At 36.4% G+C, this 12,096-nt stretch overlaps 1 protein-coding gene across 3 annotated transcripts in view; it reads right to left on the minus strand.

Moving 5' to 3' along the window:
• Window positions 1-12,096, minus strand: part of Adgrb3 (adhesion G protein-coupled receptor B3) — a 725,876-nt gene that overhangs the window by 328,180 nt on the left and 385,600 nt on the right. For all 3 annotated transcript variants that reach the window (XM_036167755.1, XM_036167756.1, XM_036167754.1), the window contains exon 15: window positions 9,739-9,841. In XM_036167755.1, coding sequence (XP_036023648.1) covers window positions 9,739-9,841 — 103 coding nt within the window. The remainder of the gene's footprint in view (window positions 1-9,738; window positions 9,842-12,096) is intronic.

A 12,096-nucleotide genomic window follows, 5' to 3' on the forward strand; every position in this document is an offset into this window, starting at 1 on the left:
TTTTTCCTGTCTGAATGAAAGTTTTTGGGGTGACAGATGTGGTAATTAGCACGATTTAATCATTTTATATACTACACATGTATCAATTCATCACTTTGCAACCATAAAGATACATCATGATTTTTTTGTCAATTAAAAATAAAATATAAAAAGAAAAATAAGTATTGGCAGGTAGCTAGTCAGAAAATTGGCAAGGTTGTAGGCCATCTACGAGGACCTAATCTTACAATCCCTCCTATCATTTCCCTGATAACACACCAATTCATGAATGAGGCAGTATCATCTTAGAATTCTGCCAGGGGCAAGGCAGACAGAGCATTAAAATGCTCATCTAAAGACTGAAAAGACTATTTTAAAGGGTGGTGATACTAGGGCCTTGTTGGGTCCAATAAAGGTTTCAAGGGAAAGCTCTCTCATCCTGGTAAAGCCTGGTTATTATACAAATTTAAATTTTCTTTAAGTTTTAAAATCCATCTAAGCAGGCAGTGGTGGCACAGTTTTAATACCAGCACAGGGAAGGCAGAGACAGTTGTATCTCTGAGTCAGAGGTCAGCCTGGTCTACACTGTGAGTTACAGGACAGCCAGGGCTACACAGAAAAACCTTGTCTTGGAAAACAAACAAAATCTATGTTGTACAAGCTTGGTCCAAAGAATGAGATATGACTCATCTCCTTGCCCTGATGGATACATGACATTCTAGACAGTTCACAAAATTATAAGAGTACAATTAACTGTCAGGGGACTACCCTCCCAGAGAGCTGATTCGGCTGAAGTCATGTCAAAAAGGAGGAATGGTATCCTCGTGAAGTGTGTACTTCTACTCTCTAGAGTCCTTCCCGAGGGCAGTTGTTTGCAGACCATCACTGCCATGAGGAAGCCTTCTGTGTTCTCCTGGAAAAGGATCACTTCTTCCTTTCGCTTTTTAGGGCTCCCTTGTTTGGATACTAGCTGAAGCCCGAACCTGAGTGCCCTGGTACTCATGAGGCTCTTTCCTTCACTACGTTCCTCAACCACCTGTATGTGCTTGCAGATTTATCTATAACTCCAATGCCTGACTTTCTCTCTTCCTCCTGTCCATTTCCCTTCCGGATTCCAGGCGGATTCTGTCATTTACAGCCTTCCTGCGCTGTTGACCTCCAAAACCAGTAAAACTGAACTAGAACTTCCTTTTGAATGTGTTTATTTATTTTAATTTTTAGTAAAACAGAACTAGAACTTCCTTTTGAATGTGTTTATTTATTTTAATTTTTAGTAAAACTGAACTAGAACTTCCTTTTGAATGTGTTTATTTATTTTAATTTTTAGTAAAACAGAACTAGAACTTCCTTTTGAATGTGTTTATTTATTTTAATTTTTAGTAAAACTGAATTAGAACTTCCTTTTGAATGTGTTTATTTATTTTAATTTTTAATTATTATTATTATTTTATCTGTGAGACTAAGAACCAGCAAATAGAAGTCTGTGTTCCCCAAGAACAAGCTGGCTGGTCTTTTTTCATCCAGACTTCTAAAGGTTTACAGACTTAAGTTGTACATGTCACAGGAATTGCCTATCAGAAATGTCTCAACTCTCACACCTTTCACAGCCCTCTTGAATCAAAACAGCCTTTGCCAGTGGAAACAATGTAAGTAAACAGATGTGGACATAAATAGCCAAAGCCACAAAGGAGGGACATAATGGAGGACAGTGACTTCATCTTAACTACTTTAACATTTCCAGTCCTCTGAGTCAGATGTTCCAGAATGATTCTTTCTGTCACATTTTCTGGTGTGGTGAACACTGAGTTCTTAACTGACACTGGATAATCTTTTCTTCGTTTTCTAAATTTAAAAGAAGTCCTTAAATAAAAATAACACAGTAGAGAACATACTTAGGTATAAGAACCTATGTTCAATCTTCAGTGCAGAACAACAAGAAACAAATTACACACACACACACACACACACACACACACACACACACACACACATACGTATATACACACACATATACAAATCTCACACATAGGGCTAGATGGGGCTAAGTTTAGCTTCACCAGGAGGAATTATGCCTGGTACCATAAAACCATCCAGCTACCTGTGGCTGGGGAGGTCAAAGAACTCAAGAGGAAAACATATTACCATTACTTTGTTAAACCAGTATCATTCCTAAATTCAATCTAAATACTTATCCTTATAGTCACAGAGAAATGCAGGTCTCACCCCTCATCAAAGCTGCTTCTTTTTTTACCACAGTAGATAAACTTACATCATAACTCCTGTGCCTAAGGCTCATGGACCATCTCTGAAGAAGGGAAGAAAAGACTGTAGGAGCCAGAGGACCAGGACATCGGCTGTAAGTTTGTGTGTTCTAGCTATAACAGGGAAGCTACACCCAGAAATCTCACCAACATGGCTGCCTAAGCAACTAAAGAATTCCATCCTAATGTAACAGGGGAAATCTCACAGGTCCCCACCTCTAGATGAAGAACTACAAGCAATTAACAACTGTTGAGCAAGGAAGAATTATTCTTCTCCAGAAATCAGACTCCTAATAGGTTATTCATTATGAACACTGAACAGACCCAGCAGGCTGTATTTATATATTTCTTTGTTTAGTTGAGCAGTAAAGTGTCTTCTAGCATTGAACAGCCCAAGTATTTCCTATCACTTAAAATAGCAAGTAACTTTAATAAAAAGATATTTAAGTGGAGTCCATATAGGCTAGGTTTATTTCTGTTTATATTCAAGAATGTGTCCTAAGAAGGATTACATGAGTTTGGAGCAGAGATAGGAATGGGCAGAGGTGATTTGCACAGCTGCAGTCTATCCACTGCCCACAGAGGAGTTTAGCTAAGTTGCTTCAGGAACATAGTGTCTACAGATTTCAGGCTGTCTTCTTCTAGCATTTTGTGCATGTCATCTCATGCTGTCTAGGTGATGCTGTCTCATGACATCCATCAATTGTCTCTATTATCCCACCACCATCTGACACTGACCATTCTCCCTGGCTGACGACTCCTTAGGTCATGTTTGTACAGTGCTAACACAATCATCTAGGTAAGATGTACTCTATTAGGCAGGTGATTCTTACCGGAAAGTGTAGTGTACTTAAGTCCAGTTGATTCTAAATGATCGTCTCAATGCATAATATAGATTACCTTCATCTTATAACTATTTTGAGGAGCTCCAATGCAGGCTCTATTAGCTCCCTACTGCTGTGGTAACACATTACCAAAAATACAGAAGCTTAGAGTAACATAGGTTTAGGGTATCACAGTTTCCACAGGTCAAAAGTCTGGAGTGTGTTCAGTTGGGTTTTGTTTGAGTCTGGTTACTATTATTGTGATAAATACCATGATTAAAAGCAACTTGGGGTTAGAGGAGAAGTCAGAGAAGGAACTGAGGGGAGAGATCTAGAGACAAGACCCGAAGCATAGGTCATGGAGGAACATTGTTCACTGACTTTATCATGGCTTGGTCACCTTGCTTTCTCATACAATTCCAGGACCACCTACCCAGGGGTAGACTAGTCTGTGGTGGTATTGTGTTCCCAGAAGTATTGTGCACGCTAATAAACTTATCTGGGGTCAGAGAACGGAACAGCCACAATATTAAACATAGAGGATAGGCAGTGCTAGCACACGCCTTTAATCCTAGCATTCCAGAGACAGAAATCCGCATGGATCTGTGAGTTCAAGGACACATTGGAAACAGCCAGGCATGGTGACTCATGCCTTTAACCCCAGAAAGTGAGCCTTTAATCCCAGGGAGTGATGGCAGAAAGCAAAAAGGTATATAAGGCATAAGGATCAGAAACTAGAAGCATTTAGCTGGTTAAGCCTTTAGGCTTTTGAGCAGCACAGTTCAGCTGAGATCCATTGGGATGAGGACACAAGCTTCCAGTCTGAGGAAACATGATCAGCTGAGGAACTGGTGAGGTGGCTGTGGCTTGTTCTCCTTGTCTCTGATCTTCCAGCATTCACCCCAATACCTGCCTCCAGGTTTGATTTTTATTAATAAGAACTCTTTAAGATTTATGCTACACTAGTCATGTTGAACTGGGCCATATCACATCCATCATTATCAAGAAAATGCCCCACAAACATGTCTTAAGGTAATTTGATGACAACATTTTCTCAAATGAGGTTCTCCTTACCAAATAACTTGAATTGTGTCCAGTTAACAAAACCTAACCTGGACAGGTTTCTGCTTAAGGATATAACATGGTTGAAATCTAAGTGTTGGCAGCCCCACATTCTTTTCTAAAGAATATAGATGAGTCCATTAACAGTTCCTTTCAGTTGTAAGACTGAGGTCCCACTTGCTAATTAGCAACCAAGGGTTACTATCAGATTCTGAGACCACATCCAGACTCCAGCTGCTTCTGTTACCTTCAATGCTAGCAGTGGCAAGTTGAGGCCTTCTTACATTGTTTTTGACTGACCCCATCTGGGGAAAGTTCTTTACATTCAACAGCTCATTCAGTGAAACTCTATCTATTCAGAAGCTCTGGGACAATTCCCCAGTCTCATTGTCTCTACCTTCAAACACTTTGAACATACATGTGCCATGCATACACATATCTAATACATATTTTTGAGTATACAATCACACAAAAGTTCCATTTAACATGCAATACAACACATTTGCAGGCTCTAGGAGAGAAGGAGCTGGAAATTTTAAAAAGTCCTTTATTCTGCTTCCCACAAAGAAGGTCATTCTGGCCTACTAGCTATTTTTAAATTACATTTTATCAGGATAGGGGCATATCTATTTATATATTTTACTTACATATGTATGTGTATATATATATATATATATATATATATATATATATATGTATTTTCTGTGGCTAATTTCAAAATATGATAGTATAATTGAATATATGTGACAAAAATAATTAGGTTTCCATGTATGAAATATTTACTACCTGTCTCTTCACTGAAAAAAAAATTGCTGATCCTTGCTTCCAAAATAGGAGATTTAGTCTAAGCTATTTTTGGAATAATATCAAATAGATGTTGTAAAAATAAACTACATGAAAAATGTGAGGCGGACCCTGGCTCATAGTGAGAAATTAAGAATATAACCCGAGGAAGTAACTTAACTAGAGAACAATTTTCATCTTGCTTTTAGCTATTGGCAGAGCATCCATCTCCTTGCCTAGTTAACATGTCAAGATTTTCCAGCACAATATTCACCAAGAGCTTCAGCCAGGCAACCTATCAGAAATTGCTTCCAAACAGACCAAAGTTGGGGGAGAACAACAATTGAAAAGTGACACTTGTGAAAGTCATGAGTTCACAGACTGCAATTTCTACAGCTTTGGAAAATCATTTTCAGTGCTTTATCAACTTTGGTAATCATGAAAATTCTGGTGCATGCTGGGATTTAATTTTATTGTTTCTCTTGCTTATCGACGGCAAAAAGCACTGAACATTTCCACCATGTTTCCCACTATGATTTACAAATGATATGGCTTGCAATCAATTTTTATTCATAAGCATATATCAAATTTTATCATTTGTAAGCTTGGTGTGTTATCACATAAGAATCTGGCAAAAGAAGTAAAACACACAGGCCCAAATTCCCATGAGAATTTTCACATACATCTACTTCAGGAACTACAAATAACTCAGATGATTTGCCTCACAGCATTCATAGGCAGAAGCAGTAGCTTCCTACACACAGGATTGACTTTTGCTTGTTTGTTTGTTTGTTTGCTTGCTTTATCCAAGATTAGATTGCAAACCAGTACGATTCAGACCATATTTCCCCCTTAACAGAAAGGACCACATAAGTATATTTTACTTGGAAAAACAGTAAATTTTCAGACTTGCAAAGTTGAAACATATGACAGAAGTACAATGCATTTACGGTCTAATCTTCCTACTCATCCTTACATCCATGGGTGCCATCCACCATGGAAAGGTCCAGCAGGTCTAAATTATCATCCAAAGAACACTCGAGAGGGAGTGTGTGTGTATGTACTTGTGTATATACATTGATGCATGCTACTGTCTTTATTTAAATCTCAATAATTATTTTCAATAAAATTATTAACTTCACATATATCTTCTAGAATCCAAAATTTTTATATGTAAGAATTTAATTCTGGGGCTGGAGAGATGGCTCAGAGGTTAAGAGCACTGGCTGCTCTTCCAGAGGTCCTGAGTTCAATTCCCAGCAACCACATGGTGTCTCACAACCATCTGTAATGAGATCTGGTGCCCTCCCTCTTCTGTGTACATAATAAATAAATAAATCTTTTTTAAAAAAAGGATTTTAATTCTGAATGACAACAGTGATACATAATACAAATGTCTGTTTTTTTCTGGGAAAAGTAACATTGATAATGCTTGAAAACAAATGATTGCTATGTGTAAACATTAGGCATCAGACACTTTTACTTTATAGCTCACAAAAGTGAAGTGTCAACACTGAGAAGGTGAACGGAGAATGGTGCACTGCTCATTAATGACTATGCTAGTTAGAGTGGCAATTGACTTTGCTGAATATCATTTGGGAAGGCATAGTTCCATCTTCTATTTTCCTATTCCTGCGGGCTCCCAAGGGCCTTATTACATTTAACATTACTATAAATGCTATTTGTGAAAAAGCTTTTTAAAAGGACAGATTTCATTTACAAAATGTTAATAGGCTTTTCCCTAGACTCGCTATAACTTTTAATCCCCATTTTCTGTTTTATTCACTTGACATATGAAGCATGTTCCATTTGCAAGTTGTTATCCTTTGCTGCGCTCAGAGCAGTGCAGCAGATGCTTTAACTATAAGAAAATTGATAAATATAGACAGATTTGCCACTATAGATTTCTTATATTCCAAATACTTCAATTGCAAAGATAAAATCAATGGATGTGCAAATATCTGTATAAATAATGAAGCTGTAGCTAATTTTTGCCTCAGTGTTCACATTAAAATGAATTTTGTTACATTCTAGCTGAGATTTTAATATTTCAGCATTGGCTATTTTATAATCTCTTTAATGGAAATAAACTAATATCAGAATATTAAATGCCAGTATATGACTGGCAATAAATATCAAGATATTCAGTGAATCAGTCACACATTCTTTTCATCAGTGAAGAATAAAATATTTTTCAGTATCAAATTTTCATGGTAATTTAAATGTAATAAGAGTTAAAAATTCTGAACCATAAGCCTGAAGTGCAATAAATACTGTAAGAACAATGCCATACATATTTAAAATAGAAGAAGTGCAGGATTGTCCAGAGCACCACCAGTCCATAAACGCTAGCTGGAGCCATGTTTGAAACCAGGAGCTCATCCAAACTGAAAGTCAGGAGGACATCAAATCATGCCCCCTTTAGTTTAATAAGCCTTATAGTCGCCCATTCTCTCTTGGCCTCATTAGTTTAATAAACTTGTTTACACTCTCCTCAATATGGATTTTTTACAATGGGAAAAATTTGGGGGTGGAATCTGATCAATACAATTATTTACAAAATTTTAAAAACCACTGAATCCTTTCCAAGCGAAATACTTCCATGCTGACTTTCATGGCACTACAGGATCAAGTTGGTTCACAACAAAATTGTTTACAATTTATTGTTTCCTATACATAGACAATGATGTTTTTATATGTGGTCTACCTTATTTAAAATGTCAACTGACAAATACATATTTGCCGAAAACTTTGACTCATATAACAAACACGTTCAATTTAAATAGCCTTAGTAAAGTTATAAGAGTGTGTTTTAGTTTCAGTACGAAATGTCCCTCCCAAACTCATGTATTGATAGTTAAGTCAGCCAATGGGAGGCTGTAGAACCTTCAAGAGGAGAGACCTAGTAGGAAAAAGAAGGTTATAAGTGGCACCCCATTCCTCTCTAAACCCCCTGATCACCAAGAAGGGAAGAACCGCTGTGACTCCAACTCTCACCACACTGCCCACACCTGTGCCCACACCTGTAGGGCCACACCTGTGCCCAGATCCTCCAAAACCAGGAGGCAGAATAAATCATCCTTCACTGAAGTTGTTTTGTGAAGTATTTGTTCATTGGGATGAGAAAAGTAATAACGACTTTTTCATTGAAATTATATTTGCGATTATTCTTTTTCTATTCGCCAGAATACATTTCTCTAAGTATCTTTTGCACAGGAAGCAAGGTGCAAATTCTAACACTACTACTTATTTGCTAGTCCTAGAATTATGTTTCAAATAATAACTCATTACTTTACTTCCTGTAACTATATAGGCATTTCTAAGAGAAACTATAACAACAAACTAAAAAGATAAATCTCACAAAACTTTGAACACACGAATAAGTAGATTTCCTTTTAAAAAGCTAATGTGTCTCTCAGTACAGTAAAGTAATGAAGAAGGAGATACTGAGGATAAATCTTCAGCTTGGTCACATGTTATCAAAAGCAGGAGAGATCTAATATTTTAAATATTAATTACAATGTTGGAAAGTCATTACAGAAAGATTTGCAGTTTCATTAAACAGTCCCAAAGCCTGCAGCCTCTTACGATAATGTAGTTCACAGGGAAGATGATTATCTGTTTCTACAAGACTAAGTCTGATTTCTGGGCGAAATCAGAAATTACACAATAGCAGAAACATTTGAGTTTTATAGCCCAAAGGAGGGGGATGCAAACTCTCTTATTCATTAACTACATGGACTTGAGAAAACAATTCAATCACTTTTTGTTTTCTTTACTACAAAAATTGACTTCACAAAAACATTATTAGGAATAGGAAAATAGAATAAAAACATGCAAATATGTGATGGCCTTTTTTAATACAAGAGGGGAAGTGGCATAAGGAGGCTCTTGATAGGAACCACATCCCTTGCCATAATCCATTAACTATTTAATTATTTAATTAAATGTAGAAATGATAGGAAGTAATTTTACATTTATGCCTGGCTGAATAAGACCCAGTTGCAAGACTCAGCTGCAGTCAGATTGATTTAGGGAAAGGCTTTAGTCATTCTGGCATGAACAGTCACAATTCAGAGTGCTAGAGCACCCAGACAATGTTAACAATTCCTTACTAAAAGTATGGGTAAGAGTGAAAAGATTAAAAGTAAAAGTATTAGCACTTTTACATGCCACCCTATATATTAAATCAATTTAAAAATACTTTATGTTTATGGGTGTTTTGCCTGCATGTGTATTTGTCCATCTAATGGGGTCCTTGTGGCCATGGTAACCAGAAGAGGGCATCAGAGCCCTTGGAACTTGAGTTCCATACTGTGAGCTGCCTTATAGATGCTGGGAATTAAACTTGAATCCCCCAGGAGAGTAGCCAGTGCTTTTCATCACTAAGCCATCTCTACAGTCCCATTACCTTCAGTATTGAAATATCATAATATCCTGTAAGTTAATTCCTCTCATTGGAATTGTTCATAGTTTTGAACTGCTAAATGAATTTTAAATCCACATCACTTTCCTCCACTACATAGTAAGATAGATTCTTATTTGCATTCTGACTCCAAGGACACAACAAGAATTCAGTAAACCCACATGCACAGACAAATGAACAATTTACTAATTATCCTCTTGGATAAATTGAAGACAGTTTTATCATGAATGAAAGCATAGAATTACATGGTTGTCTGCTTCTATATAATTTCATGATAAGTAAATTCATTTGTGATTATAGAAAGACAGAAAATGTGCTCTGGTTTTATTAGTTAAAATATTGATCATTAACCCATTCAAAGGTAATCCTGTAAGCAGCTCAAAGTCAAGGACATGATACTTACATTCGCCAAGTGAGCTAGCTCTATCTCCAAAAATGAGTCAGTTGTTTTGGGTTCAGGCCTGATTGTGACCACGATGATTTTAGAATTAACGACAGTATAATTTCTGAAACAGAATAATAATGATTAAAAACAGAAATGATTGATGGAAACTGATTCATGCCACTCCATACATATTGAGATGACATTAAGTAATGCATCCTTAGTAAAAGCATAGACCCAGGCGAAGTGTTCACTGAAAGATGCAGTCAATGCACTCTTATGAACAAGCTTTCTCAGAGACTAGAAATTCTGGGGAGAACTAAAGGCATTTAATCATTTTATATGTAGAAAAGAGTAAAGAAGCTATGAATTGAAACTCTCAGCCAACCTATGAATGAGTACAACTCATTTATCTCAAGGAAGACCTCCCACCATTCTTCTCCAGGAGACCAAATATTCATATTGCCAAGTGCTGCCATGGCAGTTTTATTTTGGTTTGTGTTTTTACTTCCCCCAAATGCATGAAGATGGAAAACTGTGATATAAGGTGAAAGCATGCAGAACTTTAATACAATGTTCTCAATCTGGGAAACATCTCTCTTCTGAAATACCTTGCCAGGTTAACACTCACAAAGACTTCATATAATCATATACATAACTAGAAAATTATCAATAGCTGGATGGTGGTGATATAGATTTTTAATCCCAGCACTGGGAAGGCAGAGGCAGGCAGATTTCTGTGAGTTTGAGTCCAGGCAGAGCTACCCAAAAAAGCCCTGTCTTCAAAAAACCAAGAAAAAAAAGAAAGAAAATTATATGGATATTTTTATATAAAACATATATTATATATCATCTATTATTTATAGGTTTAAAAATTTGACTGTAGTTTTTCACATTTTGAAGAAATAAGTATATTCATGCCTCATTGATGGTTTGAAATAAATCAACTGTTCTCATTTGTTCTTCTAATAGGCAAATTCTATTTTAGAGAATTTATATATGTACCAAACATGAGTTCATTTTTTAAAATTTGTTTTCTAAGACTGCATTTAAAACCCACAAATCCTAATTATATACTTTAATGCTTCTGCATATTACCATGCAAGGACTACTATCCATCAAATTAGATAATTTCTCCTTGATGCTAAGCATTGTCCTTGAACTCCTCGGCCGATGACCCCACCTTTCCATGGTCTTAGACAAGCACAGATGTGCTATCACTGTAAATTTAACTTTTCTAGCAATATAGCATACAGACTTTGTGTTTGACTTAATTCACAGTGTATTTTTGAAATTCAGGTCAGCTATACTATAATTTATGGATTCACCAAATCAACAAGCTAACATTGATTCATTTCATGGTAATTTAGCCTTTATAGGTATTCATGGGTGGCTATTAGGAATAATTATGATATATACTTTGTGTAGACACATATTTTAATGTCTTGGGTAAATTCCTGGGGATTGCTTGATCATATGGTAAAGGGGTGTTTTAAATGTATGAGTCACTCTGTTTTCTGAACTACCTGCATGGTTGGATTCCTAGAATTATGATAAGGTAAAACAACAGATCCTTTTCTATTTGTGGTAACCTTTCTCTTCTGGTATGCTATTTGATGTACAATTTCACCCCAAATGAATGCTAGACTGTTCTATAGCAGATGGATAAGAAGCATACTTTGTCTGGAATACTATTTTAACTCATTTTTCATACATTTAGCATTGTCAAATAATGAATTCTTAAATATTCTTAAACACTCAAGAAGGCATCCAGTGTGGTAGAAAATATCCTGGAAAAAGGAAAAGAAAAGCACAAATGTATCCTTAATTTATTTTATTTTCCTATTGGGGAAAGTGATTATAAACAGAGAGAGTTTCATTTAACATATCGATTGAAGGGAAACTGCATTGGAAAGACTATAAAACAAAATGGTAAAAGTCAAGAGCTCCCCTTGCCAATTTATTGTTCCTTTGTGGGTAGACATTACCATAGGTTATGGTGAGAATTAATGGAAAAGAAATCTGTCTGGAAGAGCATCAGGTGAGTGATGACATTAGTATGGATTCTGGAGGAACATGTGTTTTCACTACCAGAAGACAACACTGCACGATTCCCATAGGAGAGCTGCTCAGGCCTGAGCTTGCAAATGCACGTTCATTCTCAGCTTAGCCTGAATGTATGTGAGTTCTTTAGTTTCTGGGAAATAAAATACTGATGGGTTCATCAAATTCCTTACTTTTGTTCTGCTTAGAATAATTCTTCCTGTTACTAATAAAACACCAAGCATGATCATTACAATTATGTTAGGTTGCTTTTACAATAGGGATGTACTTCCATGATTTGCAGTCTATGTAAGTGACTAAGTGACTGAAAAATGG

This window comes from Onychomys torridus, chromosome 18 (genome assembly GCF_903995425.1).
Source record: "Onychomys torridus chromosome 18, mOncTor1.1, whole genome shotgun sequence".
Taxonomy (NCBI): domain Eukaryota; kingdom Metazoa; phylum Chordata; class Mammalia; order Rodentia; family Cricetidae; genus Onychomys; species Onychomys torridus.